This window comes from Candoia aspera, chromosome 4, assembly GCF_035149785.1.
Source record: "Candoia aspera isolate rCanAsp1 chromosome 4, rCanAsp1.hap2, whole genome shotgun sequence".
NCBI lineage: Eukaryota > Metazoa > Chordata > Lepidosauria > Squamata > Boidae > Candoia > Candoia aspera.
Genome location: NC_086156.1, coordinates 74,782,016 through 74,808,077, shown reverse-complemented (window position 1 = coordinate 74,808,077; position 26,062 = coordinate 74,782,016). Strand labels below are relative to the sequence as shown.

At 42.4% G+C, this 26,062-nt stretch overlaps 1 protein-coding gene across 1 annotated transcript in view; it reads right to left on the bottom strand.

The window, feature by feature from the left end:
- Positions 1–6,067: 6,067 nt before the first annotated feature.
- Positions 6,068–26,062, bottom strand: part of ZNF385C (zinc finger protein 385C) — a 121,112-nt gene continuing 101,117 nt past the window's right edge. The window contains exons 3-8 of the mRNA XM_063301985.1: positions 24,222–24,332; positions 21,140–21,311; positions 20,569–20,916; positions 15,139–15,326; positions 7,781–7,894; positions 6,068–6,621 (exon numbers count right to left, since the gene is read on the bottom strand). Coding sequence (XP_063158055.1) covers positions 6,400–6,621; positions 7,781–7,894; positions 15,139–15,326; positions 20,569–20,916; positions 21,140–21,311; positions 24,222–24,332 — 1,155 coding nt within the window. The 3' untranslated portion in view covers positions 6,068–6,399. The remainder of the gene's footprint in view (positions 6,622–7,780; positions 7,895–15,138; positions 15,327–20,568; positions 20,917–21,139; positions 21,312–24,221; positions 24,333–26,062) is intronic.

Sequence of the window (26,062 nt, the reverse complement as noted above, 5' to 3'; positions counted from 1 at the left end):
ATTCTTCCAGCTATGATTTTGGTATTTCTTTCTCCTGATATAATCTGTCAGTACCTGTCTTCTGTTAACCTCTTTTTTCTACCCTGTAATCAAACTACACATCTTTTCTTCTTCTTCCGGTCCCTGTTTTATTCTCCTCAGTAGGATGAGACCAAAAAGTCTTTTGCATACTGAACCAGCTTCCTGTAATCCTTTTCTGACATTCCATTTGTGCCAATCTACCCACTACAAATCTACAATACCAATGTTTTGGAATCTGCAGCACAAAACCTGCACTAGCTAGACCTATTAATGTTTCAGAGTAAGGTGTGTCCCTAAATCCTATGCAGCGTTGCTAGAGTCACTGGAGCTCATCTCTAGAATCACACCACAGTTGGTGCTGGGAAATGGCACATCACTCCAGAGATGCATCCCATCATCCTTTGCAATATTAGTGGCTCAGTAACATGACCAAATTTACAACTGCAGCCAATATCCTAAATTATTAAGGTCTGGGTCCCACCTACCAATCCATTTTATTTCTCTCCAGTCTATCTGTGGCACCATGGCTATCTGAGAAGTTTGGCAGGGGAGGAAAATCAACTTTTTCCCAACTTACAAGTTTCCTTCTTCACCACCTGAAAGTGATTCTTATTTAGCACAAGCAAGTAGCTGTAACTATTTACACATTTATATTAAGTATATAGCACAGAAGTTTATTTTTTCAACAAACATAGAGACATTCCTCCAGAAAGTCAAATAGCTCTTACTTTATTGGCGTTTACGAAGGCCAGTAAAACTTGGCTGTTTAGCAGGCCTTGGCAGTTGGGATGTTAAAAGGGCATTGGAGGTGTTTTTTATTATTATTATTATTATTATGACTACTACTATACTGGATGCTCCTGGTGTTTATGTACTTTGATATGATTTTATAACTCTATTCTCATGTTTTAACCTGATTTACAGGTGTCAGGTATATATACCACTTAGAGTCAACAGTGATTAAAATGGCCTATAAGCCCAGTAAAATAAATAAATAAATATTTTCATCTGATTATACAGATAGAACAATCTTAGGAGTAGCAGCTGGGATGGTAACCTAGTCACAATGCATTTCATGCAGAACAAGATAAATATTTTCTCTTACAAGAAGGAGGTCATCTCTAATATTGCTACCATATTACAGAATCTTATTGATCAATCAACTAAATATGCATACATTTGTATAGATGATATACAGGGTTTCCTGTATGAGAATGAGGGGGGAGTGCATCATTTTTGCAATCATTTTTAAAAATCTGCCTGATTGAATAAGGCACTTTTAAAAAGAATCATACATTTCCTAATCTTTTAATTACTAGTATTATGGAAATATGCCAGGTATGAAGCAGCACAGAGGCTTGAAGGAAATTGAAACAGACTAACATTAAACAACAGAGAACATGGGCAAGAACCCTGAAATGAATCTATCAGAAGCATTACAGTCCTCTACACATGGTTTGATTCAATTCTCTGCATCCATAGATTTCCTTGCAAATTCCTATAATGTTTAATCTACCACATCAACTTTTCCCGAAGTAATTAAAGCCAGCATTTGCTAAGGCTGTAATCCTAAACAAAATTACAGAGCAGTAGGCTGCACTGAACTTACTATGGTATGTGTCTAAGAAAACACACATAGGATTGTACTGTAAATCTTACTGAAACCCCAAAAAGTTAGAAATAGGTAACTATGGCAACTTTCCCATTTGAAGCTCTCTGGCTGAGTTGACAGTACCACTCCCAGTATTTTTAGACAGCATGGCCCAAATGCAGTACTGTTTGGGAAGCCCCCTTGGCAGCTGTTGTGGAATCCTGAGATGCTGAGATTAAAGGCAAAAGAAAGATTCTATTTCATACTTGGGGAGAAAGGCCAAGGGAGAGAAATGTAAATGGTTTTATTAGTTGATAAGATCTGGTAACCTCATGTTCTCTATAGCCGTTCTTATCCCCATTTCTGCCTCTCTTTGCCACTTATCAAATATTACTTGCCACAAGTCATTTTTCCATCTCCAGCTTGTCTGCAGAAAACTGCTGGAATTATGAAGTAATTCTGCAAATGGCGGCAATTTCATTTTGAGGACATGGATATGTCCTCAATATGAAATTGCCGCCATTTCCAAAACTTATAATGAAATAAGCAAGCTAAACAAACTAGTGCAAACTTGCATATTTTTTTTCAGCTACAAAATGAGTGTTTCTGATTGGAAATTATTTAGGAAGTAGATTTAAGAGCAGCTGGAAGCAGAGGCTTACAGCAACTTCGTGTGGGTGCTAGTTGAACTCTGAGGCTTGCATGTTTTCCCCCAGAAGGTAACTGCTTTAGGAAACAGTTACTGTCCAACACAAAAGTGCAAAAGAGCATAAACAGAGTTTTGTGACAATATTCTTCAGGTGAAGAAAATAATCACATTTAAAGAATGAATCCAACTTTGCATGAAAAGTAAGATATGCATTATATTAAGCTGAATGTTGGGACATTAGGCCATCTTGCACCTTTCCCCATGAATCATCAGAATTTATTTTCCTGAAGTATCACATCCATAGCTCTCCTCATTCTTATTAGAAATACTTGCAAAACTGAGTTGCAGGTTGTGTGCTTTGGCGAGATCATGGGTACCATCCAGATAACACCAACCATTTTTTCTCCTACAAGTAGTTACTGTTCCCCACCCACATTTGGGAAAGGAAAGGTGTTTGTCTTAAACACAATATGGATGCTTTCAAACGGGCCTCCCAGCTCTACAAATGTCACGTCTCTCTTCAGCTTCTCTGGAAATTGAAAAAGTTTCTCTGAACTTCCCAGCACTTGGAAAATGGAGGATAAGATTTTCTTGCTGTTCTTCAGAAGGATTTCCTTTTGGGCTTGAGCTACTGGCTTGTCAAGGAATGAAAGTTTATGTCTGAAAAGCTATGCACAGAGAGAGATTGTTTTGTGTCTCTCTTCCCATTGTTTAAAGTAACTATGCTTCATTGCAAAGGGACTGACAGAGAAGATCTTCTTGCTTGGGTCAGATCTCTGCCACTCTGTTATCCTGGCACCCAAAATCTACCACTTCAGGCAGCTGGTTCACTGTTTTTCACGGCAGTACCAATGTTTCAGCAGGCTGAACCAATTGGCACATTTTCCATGTTTAATAAATAGAAATGGATGTTGGGTGTCCTAGGATGAAAAGGAACACTTCATATCTACAAGGACATCACTGTGGCAGGAACGGTGTTATTTTATATATACAGATTTTGGCCACAGATCTCATCCTTATCTTCTGGGTAGAAACAAGCATAACACAAGAAGCAGTAACAGGCCTGGAAACCAAATGACAATCATTCCATTAGTATTTTGCATAGACTGGAATATTTCATCACTTGGTTGTGGCCATCAACACTGCCTGTTTGATTCCACCTCTATCCAATGATACCCTCAGGTCATGGCTACTGGGTAGGTTTTTATTTAGGGTGTGGCTTCAGTTGACATGTTTATAAGATTCATATCTACTGACATACTGGAAACTCAGTCAAAGAAAAAAACAACTATTGGCTTCACGTGATGCCTTACTAAAGTGATCTAGCTGCATGGTATCATCGAATTGGCACTGAAGAACCTCAGCAATGACCAGACTGTATACCTCTGGGACGTTTATGAGAATGGTGTGACAATCATGGCTTTTCCTATGGCTTGCCTGTAGTGTCCAGTGGCCCCAGACTTTGAGCTAAGGCCAGTGTTAAGGATCTGAGGATTCCAAAGGGAAGAGCTGAGAGAATCCCAAAAGGCAATTCGGAGTATGAAACAGTTGGTGCCCTTAGCTTAAACCAGCCTTCCACAACAGGGTGCTCCCCTGATATGCCGGGACTTACAACTCTCTCTATTCTCACCCAGCATATATTTTGGCTCAATACACATGGAGGGCACCAGGTTGGAGAAGGCTTGCTTGTACAATCATCTAGAACGGCAGGAACGGGGAAAGAGTTTGGAGAGCTGCTGCCAGTCTGAACGAGTGGCAGAAGTGTAAGATGTGGGAACTGCTGGAACCTCCTGACTTTGGACCTGGTGTCCTGCTGGACCTGCCAGTTGCTCCTCAAGAAGGCTTGCTCATGCTGTCAGCTCAAAAATGTTTTGAGCTACCTACTCTTTAATATGTGATTGTCCAATAAAAAAGGATTTTTAATCTGTCCTCCTTTTCCTGTGTTTATTGTCCCTCTGTGGCAGCATACCAGCACACAGTAAAGTGCTGTTCTCAAAACGTTCTGCCAAATAACAGGGAACATTCATTCCAGGACGACACAACCAACCAACCAACCACGAGACACTTGTATTTGGTAAATGGCCACCTGTGGCCATAGAGTTGAAAGCTCTTGGCTGAGGTCCCTCACATAAATGTCCCTGCTTTGCTTTCCTGGAGTAGCCAAAGTGCTCTGCCAAATCGCTCCAAATCGCCTATCTAGTCATATATCAAGACTGCAAGCACAAATGTAGACTAGTTCCAATGTAATGCGACATCCACTCCCCCGAAAGTGAGCATATCCAAAGAACTGCTCAAGAAGTATTTCCTTTATTTCTCTTACGATGTCAGGGATCACTACAGCTGCAAGCAAACTTGAAGAAAGCTTCAGCCAATGGGTTTTAGTTCACACTCTGTATTTGATTGATATCCATAACTGAGGCAAGTGAAAGAATAAACTCCTATACCCAATAACTACTAATGCTGGAAGGTTGTGCATGGCTTGCTTCATTTGCTGAAGTGAACGGCAACGGTGCTTGGCATACATCTCTCCCAGCTCTCACTGCCCTGCGGGGTTTGGTTTGTGGGGGCCGGTATTCTGTGCTCTGCAACAGGAAATAGGGCAGCAGTCTCTGACCCACTCCAGCCCTAGATTTTTATGAACTAGGTACATTTTTTTCAGTGAACCAAAAGGGTCCAGGAAACTGCAGCATGCAATATTGCCTAAGGGTAAGCAGTATGAGCTCATTTGCGCAAAATATTGTTCAAATATGCATATCTGTAATAAATTCAAATGCATTATATTGGAACTAATGCTTGGTAACGTATTTCTAATAGAGTAGCTTTTTATGTTTTGGATTTTGCATCTAAAAGCTGAAATCCAGGTGTCCTCTCACTTGAACTCTGCTACTCTGACATTCCTGGCATACATCCTTCTACCACTGAACATCACCACAGAAATCCTGCTCCAGCCTTTCTTCCTCATCCAGTATGTTTAAGTAGATCCCAGCAGTGGTCTGATCCATTAGACTGGCATGAATATAACAGAAGTTGGGAAATAAGTAGTTTCAAATGCTCAAGGACACATGGCGGATATGTATGGATAGTTCCCTACTGTACATTGACTATATGCTTGCAGATTCTTACCTCTCCTTCACCCTGTGCAATGCACACCATAATAACTGTAAAGATGGTCTCCAGACAACCTTCCCCACTTTGGTGCCTTTCTGTTATGTTGAAGCTACAAGTCCAGAATTCTCATGTTGGCTCAGAGTTCTGGGTCTTGTCAAGGCAACTGGGGAAGGTTGCCTTAAGATCTGAAAGAATTCTCTCTCTGTACCCTTCTTTCCTATAACTCACCTAAATCCCATTCTCTTTCCAAACAAAGTATTTCAGAAGCTCAATTTATGCTTTCCTGTCATGCAATAGCACTCGTCTCTCATTTTCTCTCTCTCCTGTACCCCTACTCACACAGACATTCTCTTCTCCTTTCCCTTCCTTCAGTTCAAAGACCCATTTCAGTTCCTTCTTGAGGTACAGGGATGTCTTAGTATCTTACAAGGAGAACAATAAATGTTTATCAATATGAGAATAATGCAGGGCCAAATCATCACTAGTTACTTTCCCCCACTTCTTAAATCTGTAGCTGTGGGAAGGGGAATGTGAACTGAATTAGGATTTGCATCCAAATATGATATCCACATAGGTGTGTTTTGGAAAAGAAACCTGTTTGGAGTTCCAGTCACACAACTCCTACACTGCATCTTGTCTGAGCTTCCATAACTCATCCACAAATTCCTAATTAATAGAACTCTGTGTAAAATGGCAGATACTTTTAAGTTCACAGATGTTTTGAATATACTCCTGGCTTCACCACAGACCATCTGGATAAGTGAGATTGTGCTTCTAAGGTGTACAGCAAGTGTTAGGAAGCCTGGTGTATTGTGGGAGTATCAGACAACAGGAAGAGTTATTTCCAAGTATAACTGAGTTAATGACACATGTGGAAACCTCAAATAAAAAAAAAGTTCCACTTCAAACAGTTCAAAGATTCTGTTTTTCCTTCGTTCAGAACATCGCCCTGTAAAGTCACCCACCCTCCTCAATTTTCCTTGTACAGCTTTCATCTAAAATTCACCCCCAAAGCAACTTTGGGGTTTCTCTAATAAGGGGCAAAGACTATGGGGCCGGCAGCTGCTCGCACAGGGCCTGGCGGGGTTCGAAAAAGCGCTGGTCCAAAGACGGGTGCTTGGAAGAGGGTAGCAGCAGCCGGTCGGAGCGTTAATGGGCTGGGCAAAGTGCACACAGTGGCAGGCGTCAGGGGACTTGGCAGGAACCGGGCAGCCAAGGTCTTCGTAAGATGCTTCTGCAGAGCCAGTTTGGACTGTGGAGAGTGAGAATGAGGGGCGGGGAAGAGGCACAAAGAGATATACATGGTACATGAGCAAAGCAGCTTCAAAAGGCAAGGGGAACATAGGATTTGCTTTAATACTGCAGTAAATAATTTAAAGCAGGGACCTCAGTATCAACGCTTGTTGGACAGCCTGGTTCAGCCTTAAAATAGGTGAATTAATAGTAGTTTGCAAATAACTGAGTAAAAATAGGAATGGCCAATATGAAGCCTTCCAGATGTTGCTCAGGAGCTTCAACCAGTACAGTGAATGGTGAGGGATGCTGTGGATTATATTTCCACATCATCTGGAGAACCACATATTGTCCACCCCTGGCTTACAGCAATACTGTATGACTTTATTGTGATAAAATCTTTTACTTTCAGAGCAGAGTGAAGCTTTAAAGAATGTAGCAAGCTGCTCTATTGAATAGATGGACACTATTGTCCATCTATTGCCAGCAGTGAAGAGGCCACAAGCAAAGGGTTTGTGTATGTGTGTGCTGTGCACATGTACAGTATGTGTAGGAGATTAAGGCTGTGGTATAGCTGGATAAGCAAAGGGTTCTCCCCGCCCCCAGCTGTAGCTTTCCTTATCCTTTAAAATGGTTTTTCCTATTAAGAAAATAAAGCCTGTCCTTTTTTTCCCCCTTAAGGGGGATACGATGAGAGTCTCCTTCTCTTGTTGGTGCTCAACAGCACCTGGAGGGTTTCTGTGGTCCAGCTTGTATACATAACTAGCAATAGATCTATCCTCCATGTATTTGCCTAATTCTTTTTGAACAGCTATCTGGTCTCGTTGCCACTGCAACAGTCCTGCTACAATTACTTCTGCTAAATTAATTATGCACTACAAGAAGGTGCATAAAGAGAAAAGGGAATACTGGGATTGTAACCTCTTGATCTGTCCCACTACTATTCTTGTTTCCTCTCTTGCAAGCGGTTATCACTCGCTCTAGTTTCCAAATGTTGCTGAGAGCAGCACTATCTGCGATTTTGCTGTAGGATGAGATTGTTCAATGCTCAGACACAACTCTCCACCGAGTGGGTGACTGGGTGTCCAAGAATAATTAAGACACCAGGGGAAGTTCCTCATTGCCTCCCACATTTTCAATACACCACACAGTTACCTGGCACCTTCTGCGACAAATACCTTGAGAATACTCACTGCCAGGGCGGTATTCTTCTGTAGCTTGCTGTACGGGCTGTATTTGGGCTTTGGTGGCTTCCCTGCAAGCCTATCTTTGTGGCGTCTACTGCTCATATGCTGTAGATGGAAAAACAAAAGCCCCCCCACATTGTCAATTAAACAGGAGGCCCTCCAAGTTATCTTCAAGGGTCATGTCAGGAGACCAGCTGAACTCCACTGCCAGTGTACCAGTCCAATGATTGCCTAATGACTCCTACTCAATAAGAGAGTGAACTTTTGATCACTAATTTGCTTACTAAAGCTTGGCCTGACCCAAGAAAGCTATTCTTTATATTTTTAAGGAGGTATGCATAATCAGGAATCCTTAATACAGATTATTTATGTCTTTATTGTATGTTCATTCTGGATGCACACAACTGCTCTGTAAGTTTGATGCACATCACTGGACATCAGGATCCTAAGAGAAAATAAATAGAATTTTAAAACTTAGATTTGTTCCTCTATTGTTATTCCACAAATTTAATGGTTTGGATCCTCAGATCTAGTCAGAGGAGGGCCAATGAAATTGAGACTGCAATCCTAGGGTCCCTGAGAGATACCCAGGAATCACTGAATATTTCAAATTTACTTTTCTAATATCAGGGAGAAAAGCCTAGCCCAGTGTTTCTCAAGCTTGGCAACTTTAAGATGTGTGGATTTCCACTCCCCGAATTCCCCAGCCAACATACTGTATTACCACCAGTTTCAAGAGCCTTTTCCCCCCAACATTGTTATGTATACAACTGGAAGGGCCTAAAAGGAAGTGTGCTGGAAGCTGGCAAAGAAGACATGGACCCATAGCTCATGGAACTCCCAGCATACCCCCTATTTAGCAGATACCGTGTATCAGTCCTAGGGCTGGTGTCTATTTTATTTTTCCTTCTCACTAATGTCTAAGGGCAGTCCTTTGCAGTGAGTGTGGGGGGAGCAAAAGGAAGTCTACTGGAGCACAGGCTATGGACCAGCTATATCCAATACTTCTCCAGCCTTTGGATGTGCTCCAAACAGAGAAAGAACTTTGTATTGATCCTGGAGCTGGTGTAAAGAATGTAACAATGGCAGCAGCTAAAAAGAAAACCTTTTGAACTGAATAATAACTTAAAATGTATTTGCAGATGGGAGCACTTTCACCTTCATAGAACAAAGGCATCATGAAAGAAAAACAAAGAAAAAACTATGCCTTTCCTCCCCTCCTTGGTTCATGGCAGGAACCCTTCAAGACCCCAAGCTGAAGCTCTATGAATGGTAACTGAACTTACAGTGAAGTACTTTTCTGGTCACCCAAAGTGGACTTGACAGAAAAGGAAAGGGACACCTCTACCTCTTCTAGCTACAAGGCAGGACTTAAACCTTTTTCCTGCCCTGTGGAAGAAAAAACGCTTCATTTAAGTCACATACACTGATCTGATCTGAGTGTAGTTCAACTTCTTTATTGTGTAATTCACTGTAACAGCCAAAAAACTTGCCATTGGAAGGAAACGTGGGATAATGGAAGAAGAGTATCTAACAGCTAGGTAAGGTAGTTAATGATCTGACCCCTACTTGCCTGAACTAACTCCTAGTCTGTTCTCAGAACTGTAGAGCAAGGCTGTTGGGACTATCTTTCAGTGACCAGAAAGGTACTTCATGGCAAGTCCAACTACTGTTCTTGGTCATTAAAGATTCAGCTAATAGAAAAGGGATACATTACAGCAGTATTCCCAGGGATATAATTAAAATTCAAACAAATAATTAATTTGTGTTTCTGAGATGAAAAGTGACCAGGATATTTGAAATACTATTTTATCAGATTAGGGGTGTATGGGGTGTTCAGGGAGAGGTAGCACCTCTGGTGGAGGGGCCTGCTGTGCCCTTTTTAGGGCTACTCATTCACTGCTGGTCCCCATGTCGTGTTCAGCTCTCACCTGCGGCTCCAAGCATCTGTAACATGCGCAGTGGCCACACCCCAGTAAACCGTCTCAGCAGACGGGCCAGACCAGGTGAGGGTAGCTGACAGATCTTCAACTCTCAGTGAGATAGGGGATTTGTCTATCCCAGCATGTGAAGTCTGGCCCTGGCAGATTGAGCAGAGGAGACTGGTCAATGGTCCAATGGTCAAGAAGGCAGGCCCAGCAGGCACTGTAAAGCACTAAGAGCACAAGAAGACACTTAGACGTCCTGGTCATCCACTGCAGCGGGAGAGGTCTCCAGCCATAATGGTTCTCTGTGCCACTGGATTAAGGTCTCATATGCCAAGAGAGTGGGACTGCCCCTGTGCAATGGCTGTTCCACTTAAAACTCCATCACACAGTTTCTGTTGTGCAATTCATCTTCATCTACAACTCATCTGCAGATTATCTCAGTCCAAACCTAATTCGTTGAGCCCTGCGGCAACGGGGGAGTGGTGAAGCAACAGATGGAAATGACCACTGGCAGTTGTAGTCATAAACCTGCACATGGGCAACCCTTGGACCAGTGGTTCTTCTCAGTACCTGGGGCAGCAGAGAAGTCTGGCAGCATCCAGGGTGACTGGGTAGCCCTTCTAGGATAGCACTGCCCACCCTTGCATGAGGGAGGGGGTTAGAAAAGGTACCCTAAACATTTCCTGCCCCACAACATCTGGCTAGCTAACTGCAGCTGGCAGATCAACTCCTTAGTAGTTGAGCATCAAGGAAAACGAATAAAACTCAATTTGGAGCTCGGAACATCCATACCTGGCTGGATAGAGACAAAGCGTCAAGGCCTGAAAGATGAACAGAACTCATAGCAGCTGAACTTTGCTGTTATATTACTGACACTGCTGCACTCTGTAGCACCAGGCTGGCAGGTGAGGGTTCATTACAGGAAGTAGCGAGTGGATATACGTTCTTTTGGAAAGGGAAACCACAGACCAACAACAGGACTCATGGAGTAGGTTTTGCAATCAAAACTGCTCTGCTGAAGAACATCTCTACTCTTCCCACTGGAATAAATGAACGTATTATGAAGTTCCCCATTCCTCTCAGCAAGTCCCAGTATATCACCACTGTCAGTGCTTACACATCAACTCTCATGCGTCCAGATGAAGACAAGGAAGGTTTCCATGAGGACCTGGACCAGATTATTCGAACAACCCTTGCCAGTGACAAACTTGTCATTCTGGGTGACTTCAACACTAGGGGGGCAGACAGTGACAACTGGGACGGAGTCCTCAGGAGATACGGGGTTAGAAAACTAAATAGCAATGGCCTACTGCTTCTGAACACATGTGCCGAGCACAACCTGTGCATCACTAACACAATGTTCAGATTTGTAAACATGTACAAAACTACCTGGATGCATCCCAGGTCCAAACACTGGCACCTACTTGACCATGTCATAATATGTCAGACATCACTATCACCTGTGCCATGTGAGGTGCTGAGTACTGGACAGATCACAGGCTGGTCCAGTTGGTCTTCAACTTGCACATAGCCCCTTTACATTGTAAGCAGCTAAGGACTGTCAGAAAGTCATTCAACATTGGCAGACTGCAAACCACAGGCCAAGTCCAAAGCTTCCAAGATGTAATTAATGAAAAACTCTCTGGCAATTTACCATTTGTAGGAACCTGTTCTGAAAAGTGGATGCAGTTTAAAGATATCATCATGCAGACTGCAACAACTGTACTCGGACTGAAAACCCAGGCACATCAAGACTGATTTGATGAAAACAAGACCATTTCAGCAACCCTCCAGACCAAGAACAAGGCCTATGCACAGACTGGCAGAATGACCCATCATCTGTCTCAAAAAAAGACAAGTTTAAGCACCTGCAGTCCAAAGTACAGATAGAGTTGTGAGAAATGCAGGACAAGTGGTGGCACAGAAGGGCTGAGGAAGTGGAACGCTATGCAGATATGCATGCCACCAGAGAGTTCTTCAGCACCATAAAGTCAGTTTATGGTCCTTCTAAATCAGGATGCTCCCCCTTGCTGTCATCTGATGGGTCGAGCCTGATCAAAGACCAGGAAGGACGGTAAAACCACTGTAAAAACACTTTTCCAACCTACTCAATCAGCCGTCCACAGTTGATCATGATGTTTTACAGCAGATGCCTCAGATGCCAGTCTTGGATGCCCTAGACCTGCCTCCTTCTACTGATGAGATCAAGAAAGTGATCTCACAGATGAACTCAAATAAAGCAACAGGGCAGGATGGAATTCCTGCTGAGATCTACAAAGCACTAGACTCAAATGCCTTACAGGCATTCCAAGACATCTTGAAAGATGTTTGTTCCACAGAGGAGATGTCTGACAGCTATTGCGATGCCCTCACTGTGGCTCTCTATAAAAATAACGGAAGCAAATCAGACTGTGGGAACTACAGAGGTATCTCACTGCTGTCCATCACAGGCAAGATCTTTGCCAACATTCCCCAGAACAGACTTGTCACTGTCTTGGAAAGGAACCTCCCAGAGGCGCAGTGTGGATTTCGGCTAGAGTGGAGCACAGCAGATATGATATTTGCCATGAGGCAAGTCCAGGGGAAGTGCATTGAGCAGAACAAGCCTCTTTACTGTCTTCATTACCTGACAAAGGCATTTGACACTATAAACAGGGAGGCTCTCTGGATCATCCTAAGACGTAATGGATGCCTGAGGAAATTCATGAAGTTGATTCAGCTACTCCATGACAGAATGACAGGACAGGTTCTTTACAACAGTGATACATCAGCTGCATCTGCCATTTCCAGTGGGGTAAAACAGGATTGTGTGCTAGCCCTAGTCCTGTTCAATCTGTTCTTCACTTGCATGTTGTCATGTGCTGTCCAGGGTTTGAAGGAGGGAGTGTACATCAGGTACCTATTGAACAGCTATCTCTTTGACCTTTGTGGCTTGAATGCATGGACAAAGTGCCTCCATACAGACATTCAAGAAACCCTCTTTGCTGATGACAGTGCACTCCTGGCACTCAAAGACACTGATCTACAGTTGATGCTGAACGAATTCTCAGATGCTGCCATGCTCTTCAGCCTGACTATCAGCCTGAACAAGACTGAAGTACTTTACCAACCCATGTGAAATACCAACCCCGTAGAACTAAAAATCACTGTTGATGACACCCAGCTGACAAATGTACAGTAAACAGCTTCAAATACTTGGGAAGCATCATCTTGAGCGATGGGTCTTTGGACAAAGACATTGACTCCAGGATCAGCAATGCCAGCCAGGCACTGGGGCGGCTGCGTACTGGAGTGCTCAATCAACACAACATCTGTTATCTCCACAAAGCTGAAAGTCTACAGAGCTGTGGTTATTCCTTCTCTCATATATGGATGTGAGTCCTGGATTCAGTACTGAAGGCACTGGAGAAATTTCAGATGTGTGCTCTCCACTCCATCTTTGGCATTCATTGACAAGACTGTGTCACCAACCTGGAGGTTTTGGATCACGCAGAGTCCACCAGCATTGGTCCCTGATTATCAGAGCCCAGATGTGGTGGGTGGGGACACATCATCAGAATGGATGACCACCGTATGCCTTGCCAGCTCCTCTATAGTGTACTGGAGTCTGGGAAGAGACCTTGAGGTCAACCATGCAAGTGTTATAAGGACGCTGTGAAAGAAACCCTACGCCACTGTGACATCCATCCAAGGGAACTAGAAGCGGTGGCTGCTGATAGAACCCACTGGCGAGCCCTGTGCCGGCTTTGAAGGCAGGCGCTGCCAAAAACTGATAGAAAACCCTGAGTGGCATCACAGAATAACACCCACAGTTACTACAGCAATGGGCGTCTAGTGCCCCCATTGTGGTAGACTCTGTGCTTCCAGACTGGGACTGCAGAGTCACCTCTGTGTCCTCAGATGAACTGCCCAACAGTGTATCTTCTCTGAACCCAAAGGACTACTAACCACATCAGCTTAGACCGCCCAAATGTTGAAGGCTGCTAAAGAGGCTCTCGTACCTCTGTCATTAGCATCTGTGCTGTATTTGTCAGGAAAAGAGAGAATCTGCTCAGCTGCACTCAACCTCTTGAATGCTCTCCTGAGAGAGGATGGCCCTCCCTCTTCTATGATGTTTCATTACTGGATCCAACATTTACTCTTCAGATATTCTTTTGTTCTACAAACGTGCAAATACTCCCCTCTAACAATAAGTTTTCTTTTCTTGCTGATTATTTTAAAATTTTGTTCTTCAGCTACTGCTTTTTAAAAATTCTTTGATAAGTTAAATTGGTTTTCACTGTTTTATTTTTATTTATTTATTTATTTATTTATTTATATATATATATATATATATATATTTGTAGTTACTACAGGTATTACTAATACAGTGAAAGCTCCCAACTGGAGGAGGGGGTGTCCATTATTCCTCAATGGTCATTAAGTTGCAAATTGCATCATTTATGGCGATTTGTGTCATTATGTCATTATGCAAATGACACACACTGATGTGAATGACATTATTTGGGTAATGATGTTATTACACAAATGATGTAAATAAATGCAAATGATGTAATTTGCATCATTTGTATATTCAAGTTATTATGCAAATGAGGTAAATCACCGTGATGGTATGAAATTAATGTAAATGTAATGTAAATTTAACATTTAACATGGACTACTTTGGATGCAAAGGACTTGTCTGTTATTTCAGGGGGGCGTTCAGACAGAAATCTTGTCCAATACATCTGAAGTCCGTTAAATGGGGGTCAGTGGAATCAAGGTTTTGTCTGTATCATTGTTGTTTTTGTTGTTATGCTGCTGCTTTTTAGCCTTTTTGGTTACTTTTACTCAGGGTAGCATGAAAAGTATTTGCAATTAATTAATTAATTAGATGCTGTATGCAGATGCACTAACATTAACTCTGATCATTCTCTTGTCACTGGAAAAGACATTTGCGTAGGATTTCCTGGAAGGCAAATATATATTTGAAATCCGATGAGAGTGGAAAGTTGCTTGGGACACTATTTGGAGCAGAGAAATTCAAGGCGGAGAAAGACATGAGCAGCTGGCCTTCCATGCCCCTTTTCCATCCTGACTGCCCCTTAAGATGTGACTTTGCTTATTTTACAAGGACTGTAGGGTGAAGTTTCAGGTGTCTTAATGCAACATTCACTTCAGCCCGCAGTTCAATATGGTGAAATTTCTGCTTGCAATATAAACTCATCTCTAACCTTAATAGAAGTTTAATGAACAGGCCTAAGCTGAAACCTGGGGTGAGAGTAGTGTGGAAAGATTAATTCCCCACTCCCCTTTTTCTCTCCACCTTAAAATGCTTCTTTCAGAAATGTCCAGATTTCAGCACAGCCCTCATCACAGTCCTCCAGGCAATTGGAAGGGCCTGTGAGGGCCACTTCGTCCTGCTTAGATTGCTCTGCTTACCTGTTTGAGCTGCGTCTCTGAGTTGACAAAGATCTCGCACACCTGGCACTGGAAGGCCTTGTTCTGAATGTTGAGGCTGCCCTTGCTGCCAATCCGTTTGGGCTTGTGTCCCACTCGGGAGAGGACCTTCCCTCGGCCTCGCCTCGGCAAGACAGCCTGACCTTCTAGCATCGATTTGTGCTTTGCTCCTGGGAGTGGGGAAGAGAAGATGAGCTTGGGAACAAGAAAGGAAAACTTGGCTTTTGCACCTTGATAAGCAGGAGGCAGTCTTAAGACATGAGGCCGGCATGGCCGTGCATCAAAGGGACGGGGCAATTCCATGATGCCAGAATCAAGGTGGCGATAAGGAACACAACATCTGGATCACATGTTACATTTTTGTACTTGTTTCCTTGCTACATGAACTTTTTATATATCTTAATATATTGTTATACTTAATATAGTATTTGAGAGCCAGTTTGGTGTAGTGGTTAAGGCACCGGGCTAGAAACAGGGAGACCATGATGTAAGTTTATGTAATCTGTTATGGTATCTTAGTCTATTTTTAAATACGTTTTATGATCTTATCTTGCCTTTCTGTCAATTGCACTATTTAGGGATCACCTTCGTATTTTTTTTCTTTGCTACTATTAGGTAAAATAGATAGCAAGTAAGGCAAGGCCAAATCCCAAATGAATCAATTTTTCTTTATTTTTAACTGTCCTAATTATTGTGATTCCTTGTTTTGCTTGAAAACATAAGACATAAAAAAAAGAAAACATAAGAGATAAAAAAACGGCAGCCTTGAAAATTAAGAGTGAAAATAAAGCACTTCATTATTCTATAGAGAGAAAATTCCTCCAACAATTTGAAAACAACAATACTGAATAAAATCCAAGAATTTCACAAAAGCAATTAAGCTTTCAAATTCATTAACATTCTTCATGAGGTTAGTTTAGCCTACTTTAGCTTAATGTACTCCAAGTGTCATGACAGAGAGGTCAGACTAAATGCGATCCCTGGGGAAGGTAATGGCAACCCACCCCAGTATTCTTGCCGTGAAAACTAAATGGATCAGTACAACCAGAGATATGTCGGTATACCATCGGAAGATGAGACCCCCAGGTCGGAAGATGGTCAAAATGCTACTGGGGAGGAACAGAGGATGAGTTCAACTAGCCCCAGACGTGATGACGCAGCTAGCTCAAAGCCGAAAGGACGGCTAGCGGCCGACGGTGCTGGTGGTGAACGGCGAATCCGATGTTCTAAGGATCAACACACCATTGGAACCTGGAATGTAAGATCTATGAGCCAGGGCAAATTGGATGTGGTTATTGGTGAGATGTCAAGATTAAAGATAGACATTCTGGGCGTCAGTGAACTGAAATGGACTGGAATGGGCCACTTCACATCAAATGACCACCAGATCTACTACTGTGGACAAGAGGACCACAGAAGAAATGGAGTAGCCTTCATAATTAATAGTAAAGTGGCTAAAGCAGTGCTTGGATACAATCCAAAAAACGATAGAATGATCTCAATTTGAATTCAGGGCAAGCCATCTAACATCACAGTGATCCAAATATACACCCCAACCACAGCTGCTGAAGAAGCTGAAGTAGAGCAGTTCTATGAGGATCTGCAGCACCTACTGGACAACACACCTAAAAGAGATGTTATTTTCATCACAGGAGACTGGAATGCTAAGGTGGGCAGTCAAATGGCACCTCGAATTACAGGTAAGTATGGCCTGGGAGAACAAAATGAAGCAGGACATAAGCTGATAGAATTTTGCCAAGACAACTCACTCTGCATAACAAACACTCTCTTCCAACAACCTAAGAGACGGCTTTATACGTGGACTTCACCAGATGGACAACACCGAAATCAGATTGATTACATCCTTTGCAGCCAAAGGTGGCAGACATCTGTACAGTCAGTAAAAACAAGGCCTGGAGCTGACTGTAGTTCAGATCACGAACTTCTTCTTGCACAATTTAGGATCAGACTAAAGAGATTAGGGAAGACCCACAGATCAGCTAGATATGAGCTCACTAATATTCCTAAGGAATATGCAGTGGAGGTGAAGAATCGATTGAAGGGACCGGACTTAGTAGATAGGATCCCGGAAGAACTCTGGACAGAAGTTTGCAACATTGTTCAGAAGGCGGCAACAAAATACATCCCAAAGAAAGAGAAAACCAAGAAGGCAAAATGGCTGTCTGGTGAGACACTAGAAGTAGCCCAAGAAAGAAGAAAAGCAAAAGGCAACAGTGATAGGGGGAGATATGCCCACTTAAATGCAAAATTCCAGAGGTTAGCCAGAAGAGATAAGGAATTATTTTTAAACAAGCAATGCGCGGAAGTGGAAGAAGACAATAGAATAGGAAGGAAAAGAGACCTCTTCCAGAAAATTAGAAACATTGGAGGTAAATTCCAGGCAAAAATGGGTATGATCAAAAACAAAGATGGCAAGGACCTAACAGAAGAAGAAGAGATCAAGAAAAGGTGGCAAGAATATACAGAAGACCTGTATAGGAAGGATAACAATATTGGGGATAGCTTTGAAGGTGTGGTCAGGGAGCTAGAGCCAGACATCCTGAAGAGTGAGGTTGAATGGGCCTTAAGAAGCATTGCTAACAACAAGGCAGCAGGAGACGATGGTATCCCAGCTGAACTGTTCAAAATCTTGCGAGATGATGCTGTCAAGGTAATGCATGCCTTATGCCAGTAAATTTGGAAAACACAAGAATGGCCGTCAGACTGGAAAAAATCAACTTATATCCCCATACCAAAAAAGGGAAACACTAAAGAATGTTCATCGAACAGTGGCACTCATTTCACATGCCAGTAAGGTAATGCTCAAGATCCTGCAAGGTAGACTTCAGCAATTCATGGAGCGAGAATTGCCAGATGTACAAGCTGGGTTTAGAAAAGGCAGAGGAACTAGGGACCAAATTGCCAATATCCGCTGGATAATGGAAAAAGCCAGGGAGTTTCAGAAAAACATTTATTTCTGTTTTATTGACTATTCTAAAGCCTTTGACTGTGTGGACTATAACAAATTGTGGCAAGTTCTTAGTGGTATGGGGATACCAAGTCATCTTGTATGCTTCCTGAAGAATCTGTATAACGACCAAGTAGCAACAGTAAGAACAGACCACGGAACAACGGACTGGTTTAAGATTGGGAAAGGAGTACGGTAGGGCTGTATACTCTCACCCTACCTATTCAACTTGTATGCAGAACACATCATGTGACGTGCTGGGCTTGAGGAATCCAAGGCTGGAGTTAAAATTGCTGGAAGAAACATTAACAATCTCAGATATGTAGATGATACCACTTTGATGGCTGACAGCGAAGAGGAACTGAGGAGCCTTATGATGAAGGTGAAAGAAGAAAGTGCAAAAGCTGGCTTGCGGCTAAACCTCAAAAAAACCAAGATTATGGCAACCAGCTTGATTGTAACTGGCAAATAGAGGGAGAAAATGTAGAAGCAGTGAAAGACTTCATATTTCTAGGTGTGAAGATTACTGCAGTTGCTGACTACAGTCAGGAAATCAGAAGACGCTTAATCCTTGGGAGAAGAGCAATGACAAATCTCGATAAAATAGTCAAGAGCAGAGACATCACACTGACAACAAAGGTCCGCATTGTTAAAGCAATGGTGTTCCCTGTAGTAACATATGGCTGCAAGAGCTGGACCATAAGGAAGGCTGAGAGAAGGAAGATAGATGCTTTGGAACTGTGGTGTTGGAGGAAAATTCTGAGAGTGCCTTGGACTGCAAGAAGATCAAACCAGTCCATCCTCCAGGAAATAAAGCCAGACTGCTCACTTGAGGGAATGATATTAAAGGCAAAACTGAACCACTTTGGCCACATAATGAGAAGACAGGACACCCTGGAGAAGATGCTGATGCTAGGGAGAGTGGAAGGCAAAAGGAAGAGGGGCCGACCAAGGGCAAGATGGATGGATGATATTCTAGAGGTGATGGACTTGTCCTTGGGGGAGCTGGGGGTGTTGACGACCGACAGGAAGCTCTGGTGTGGGCTGGTCCATGAAGTCATGGAGAGTCGGAAGCGACTAAACGAATAAACAACAAACTCCAAGTGTATTGGACTACAGTATCAAGCATCTCAAGCCAACATGGAAGGTTCCAGATCAGGGAAGATAAGAGTAAGGACAATGAAATAACTGAAAGATGGTGAAGGTGGGGAAAAAAAACTTTACTGAACAGAATAGAATAGAAAATCAAAATTGGTTGTGTAATTATTTTATATATATAAAAAATGGAAGAAGTATTAAAGAGATATTGGCTTGCTGCAAGAAGATCTCATGATGTATCATGCAAGGATAGAAAAGTACAGTTGTTCTTTGAGTTAAAACAGAAAAGAATTTGGATAGAACTTGGAATCCCAGTACTTCTCAAGAAACATGCAACCAGCAGCCTACAAATAAGTTACTAGCCAACCATACCTTATTTGTATAATCATTTTTGGCTTTAGAAAACAAAGAACCAGCTCTCAAGCTTCAGAATACACCTCATCTTACTAACCTCGCTTAGTTACAAGTGACTAAGTAGACAGCTATTGCAAAATCTGGCAGGCAGTATCTGTAAATGACTCCTGTTCTCAACCTGCCTTCTTCTCATGGCTTTCACACTACTGTATCTCTTCCATTCTATGGATAGCCTATTACCATGTCTGCTGAAAGAATGCTAAAACCAAAAATCTACTAATGAACAAAACACACTTGTATAATTAGTAGGAATTGGTCAAGAATCCAAAAAATCAGAAATGTATGATTTCAGCACAAAATTTAGGTTACTGGAGCAAAATCTGGTACTTGGGAATAAAAATAGGTAATAGGTTACCTTCTCTAGGTGGCAGCCTCCACGTGTGTTGAGAATTCTGGGAGTTCCACTCCCAGGAGATCTGAAGGGTGCCAGATTGGGGAAGTCTGGGTTACAGTTTTTATCGGCTTCAGTTATTAAAGTCTATCAGTGTCAGTGAGGTAAGCTGATCTATTTTCTGGTAGCGTTCAACATTTTCTGTAGAGGAAGAGGAGTAATTTATCCCTCTTACTGCTACAATGGAACTACCCTTGATCCAGTATCAATACCTGGACAAATGTTTTTGGCAGGTGAAATGAACAGAGATATTGGAGAAGGCAAGAAGGCAAATGATGAAAACAGCATTGCACCATGGTGGTGCAAGCTCTCCCCCTTTTGTACATGCATCATGATGACACATGCATCTACAAAGGGTGTGAAGCTTGCATTGTGACCCTGATTTCATCATTTTGACATTTTGGCCTCTGAAAGTGAATTATCATCGGCTACATGCAAAAGGCTCCAGATGTCATATCTTTTACAGCAGCGGTAGACAAATTGTAGTCTAACTTGGCCTTTTATGGGGCAGCTGGAGAAAATCCATGTGAAGGCTCCTTACCAGAATTATGAGCCTCCAACTGAGAGGCAGAGTTAACTGTTACTTTGCAAGTGGGACAGTACAAGTGCTGCTTGATTTTCTTCCCCTCTTTCTCCACCTCTGATGCTGAGCCAGTGGTTCCTCCGGATTCAGTGGCTGGCACCTCCATACCAGCTGCTGCTGCTGCTACTGCAGATGTCACACTTGCAGTATCTGGAGCTCCTTCCAAGGGCTCTGAAACTGATGGGGAGACGAGGGACAGAACGCCAGTAGGTATCTTGGCTGGTGATTCCTCTACTGGGGACATCAGCATGAGGTTGCATTGTTCTGCCATTGGTTGGCTCAATCCTAGCAAGCTATTGGATTGTGCTAACAAAAGAGGAAGACATTTATTTTCCTTTGAATAATGGTTCTAAGGTTAACAAGCATTTAAGGTAACTAGCATTTGCTTCCCTTGAAGTGGCATCTCAGCTAAGATTTATTCTAGCACTATATAACTACCGGAGGGGTAAATTACAGGCAAGTATGAAAGTTTCCCCAAACTCAAATCTACCTAGAAGAATGCCTCTTCCTAGATCAGCTTGGCCCTTACCTGTGCTGTTGGTGGTGGTGTTTCTGCTGATATCTAGTGCAGCTTCAGAGTCAGCCATTTTTTCTTGGCTGCTGCTGCTATTGTCAGCTGTCTTGTGCTTATTTTTCACTGCTTCAATGGCTTTGAGTCTCCGGGCATGCTTGTGGCCTCTGTAATGTGCCTCAGCTTGATTCTGAGAGAGATAAACGGGAGGGGAGTGTTGAGTGATGGAGAAGAGTATTAAGGCCATTCCATATTATGGAAGATCAAAGAGAGACTATAATGCAAAGTGATTTGCTAAGCCCATTTTTTAGTTGGTAGAGCAGCACTTTGAAGCCTGGTTTATCTTCCTGCTGCAGCAGCAGATGACTTTTTTTCCAACTACCTTGCTATTTCCCCCCCCCCCAATTTTCCCCATTTCTCTTTTTACAGAATTGAGGAGCTGCACAGAAATAATCTTTTTGTGCACATCTTCCTCCCATCTGAGCCCTTGGAAAAAGCCAAGGTGGGCCAAATGATGGACACTGAACTGAGTGTACAAAAGTGAAGTGGATCTTTTAAGAATATGAGGATAAAATGTGATTTCGGGCATAAAGTAAACATTTCCCACCAAAATAAAAAATGCATCAAAAGCAGAGCAATAGGGAATTTTCCATACATCCCCTTTCTGGGCATTGAGCACTTGTATTTCCTTCTTCAACCATTATGCAGACTAAGAAGAACCTCTGGGTAACACCCTCATTTTAATTCAGATTGGGCTAAAATTCACATGGATTTGCTGGAGAGCCATTCCTTGTAGTGAGAATCGGGAGAACTGTTTTTGACTGCTAAGTACACAGGCTTTCAGGGGTGGGGCGAATACATTGTAGTCTTTTGAATGTTCTTTTTTGAAAATATTTTATCAGCAGTGAACAGGCAGAGGACATTAACACATACTTCAGTTATTCATCCTTTTCACTGAAAAGCTAAAGGGGCTGGATGAAGAAAAGCACGAAGTGTAAACACACACATATACACAGAACTGGCATGGCTGCCTGGGAACATACATTTCATGTTAGCTATGCATTCCAGGAAGGGACAATGGTCGACAATTATGTCCTTCTCCTCCCCTCCACTTCAAGTGAATATATTTAGTTATATTATTTCATTTTGTATAGCAAAGCTGTCTGCTGCATATTCTTTCTGAAGCTGCACATTTTTATTTTCCTTTTTTTTTTTTGCCCAAAAGCTCTTTTTGAAACAAGAAATGGGTTCCATTTAATCAGGGGCAACGTGTCTTATCTCCATTTCGCCAGGCAATGAACAATGCCAGGAATTGAATTATATGGATGCACAGCATGAGGCAGGGAGGGAGTGAAAGTCATCAGATGAAATGGGAGCCTGACAGCAAAAGGAGTATGTGTGCGTGCGTGCGTGCGTGTGTGCATGTACAAAATGAAAACAGAGAGGACATAATGCTTTGCTGGAGGGCCACGCTGTACAAACAGGATAGTGCTGAAGGTCACATAGCCCAATGGTGAGGCTCCGGTCCTACACATCTAGTGCAAGGGAAGGCAAAAGAAGAAAGAATCAAAACAATGCAGAGTCTGATTTATAACAAAGCTCAAGCAGGTCTCCAGTGACTCACACTATGGACAGGCTTTTATTGGGGCAAAGAAGCACTGCTTGATCCACTTGTCCTCCTGGCATTCAGAGATTTCCTTGGTTAGCTCTCCTGTATCCAGTCCAAAATAAGCCTTGTAAGCCTTGGATACTTCTGTTTCATAGGCTGTTTGGTGGGTGCCTTTTTTCCCCCTGTGTATTAATTTCTATGGGTAGTGATCAAATTATCTTGAATAATTTTTTAGAAAGCACAAGAAAATGTGTGCCATTATGATTTGTATAAATCAAAGAACATTAGTATGTTGGTTGGTTCTATTAAATCTATGTAAATAAATAGTATGTTCTGCTACCTTTAGTACAGAAAATCCATGTTACACTGGATGAGTAAATTTAAAAAATATTTTAGGACAGCATGGAATAAAAAGAAAATTCTGTTCAGGAAAATTTTTGTCACAGCTTTTATCATTTAAAAAGAGAGAGAGAGAGAGAATGAGAGAGACCCTAGGCACTCTACTGAACTGTGCCTACTGGATTATATAGCTGTGTACTGCAGTCCCTTCTTTTGGCCAGATTCAAGTAATGGCACACAGGCTAAAAAGAGACGGAGTGAGCCTTCCAAATAGAGCACTTTACTTCACAAGCTCCCTGCCTGACTTCTTGAATGCAGAACAGAGAACACCAATGCATGTCTTCCCTTTGTAAGCCCTTAAGAGCCCATTTCTGCTTCTTTCTGTCCCCCCCACAAAGGGAAAAAACACAGATGTGGAAGGTGGCAACAGAAGGAATTTCCTGCAAAAATATGTGATATCTTTTTTCCAAAAAGAGTTGAAATGGCTAAGAACTCCCTGCCAGACGCCTGACTGGCAGAAATAACATTCAATGAACTTGTGTGTATATTATGATACACCATATTTTATGGCTTATAAGCAAGCAAAGTACCATGCTGTTACCTTCTTCTTTGACTGTGACTGTGGGCCCCTTCCATGAGTGAGCATGATGAACAAACCAGATGGCTTTATCCATGGTTTGTTAAATATGTCATCCACACTAGGAGTTCTAGCTTGGTCCTCTTGAAAAATTTAGGGGAAGAAACTTAGAGGAAGAAGCACAAGTCCTTGATTTGGACAGTGCGCTAAACAGTCCCTGGATGGAGCAGTCTGTAGTGGATGCTCATTATCTGATAAGATTTGTTAATATGATTTGTGGTCTGTGAATCTATGGGAGCCATAAATCAGGCCTTCACCAGTCCAAGTCCTTGTCAAAGACTAGACAAACTCAGCTTTAAGATAGTTTCAGCTTTGGGTTGTTCTAGAATATGGAAGGCACTACTAATCATGACCTTCCTTACTAACGATCAAATTAGGTGCTCTGAACACTAAAACATTATGTGAGTTGTTGTGCCACTCATAAACAAGACTGACACAGTTACCTATACTGCATCTCTTATCTTCCTTTTTCCCACCTATCGGCTTGGCCCTAGTGCATCAGGGATGTAGCTTACCGCAGAGTTGAATCTCAGGTGGCAAATATTGCAAGAGATGAACTGCTTCTTCTTGAGTGGATTGGGTACACCAAAGGTATGATTGATTACTGCTTTCTGTACTGGATCCATCTGGAGAGGGGAAGGATGTAAAAAAAAGTAGAGCCAAGTTAGCTGATGTTCTGAAAGCCAGAAATGTAAAATTGTGTTTGTGCATATTTCAAAAACTGCCTTCATAGTGCTACTGAACATTTACCTGTTTGTTGAAGAAATGTGCTCATCTGTCAGATTCGGGTCAGGCATGGCTATAAATCTCTGCTCCTCCAAAACCTCAGTTCTTATTCAGGAACTAGCTAAAAGTAGACCCTTCAAGGACCTGATACAGCTAGATATGTCATATATGCACACAAGGCAGGCCTTGCTGCAGAACACAAAAATCAAGCCTGTATATCAGCTCTCAGGCTTAAAATCTTAAGCCTTTCCCTCCTGCCCTTACGAGTTAATGGATTCTTAGCCATGACTTCCCCAGCCTTGAGACTGGAATGCAATTGTTCAGTGTTCATACAGGGGCATTCTCTGGTCTGAAAAACCACTACTTACTACCTCTCCAGCTTTGGCTGAAAATGGCAAAGAATTCTGCTGGTGGTAATGGTTAAGGGGTGCGGAGTTCTAAGGAAGTGAAGGTTCCCTTCACTTGCTGCCTTCCAATTACATTAAGCCAGTACTCCCTATATTCTAACCAGCATGGGGAAGGACTCTGTTCTCAGGGAACTATAGAAACTGTGAATAGCAATGTCCAGAGGACACTTGATTGGAGAAGGTTGCTCCAAGGTGTGCATCTTTCCTGAGAGTGCTGGTCAGGCTTGTTTTGCTTCCTGCTGCTCAGTGTGCCCTATGAGTGTGCCCTGGAAAACCTCCAAGCCTCAGCAGGCCTGCACAACATCCACTGGCATTTTTTGAAAACTCAACAAATCTACTGCTGCCAGGAAGATCTGCCATTGCTGCCTAGTTTTTTGCAGCCACTTCCTCCCAAAAGACACACTGCCAAGCACCTCCAACACTGTTAGTTCCATCGCTGCCACCAAGCCTCTAGCTGCCAAACAACTGATAAGGGTGTCAACTATTCCTTTGTGGCCCGCAATTATTTTTAATGTAGCATTGTGGCCCGTTCCCCTCTACAAGTTGCGCTGGCCTGCTCTACAAGCTGAGAGTCATTACAGAAAGAAGAAACTGTTGGACAAGCTTTCATGGAAATTTGTCAGCCATTACAGGTCTTGTAATTGGAAAAACACAATAAACTTCTCAAGAACCTCATGGTTCTCTAGAAATCACTGATGTGGAAGATCATTTATGCTGTGATAGGAAACAGAGCTTGGGGAGGTAACATTTCCATAGTTGCCTGATGTCTCAAGGGCCATGTCAAAATAACTTAAAAACCAGCACTTGTTTAACACTCAGACTGAGAAATTCTGCTGCAAACCAGTGTGAAATCTTCATTTCTATTGCATTCAGCTTTATTTCTTCTTTATTTTGGTTTATTTCCCTAACTTTGCAGTTAGAACATGTTCAAATATCCACAATAATTGTAATCAGAGAAAAAAAGACTACAGTAAGAACCACAGAGACGAAAAGGCTAAGGGGAAAAGGAATAAGTTAATATAAAAATACTGTGTGTGTTTGAGCACAACTGTAACCTATAATACAAGTACTGTTCTTTTGTCTCTGTGGTTGTGGAAGATATCTTCTCCAAAGCTGGCTATCAGGAAGAATGGGGCGAGAAAGAGATTGAGGTTTGAAGGTGATCGTATTTCTCAGCAAAGCTATTTAGTTGCCCAGACAGGTGCATCGGTCTGGCAGGCAAA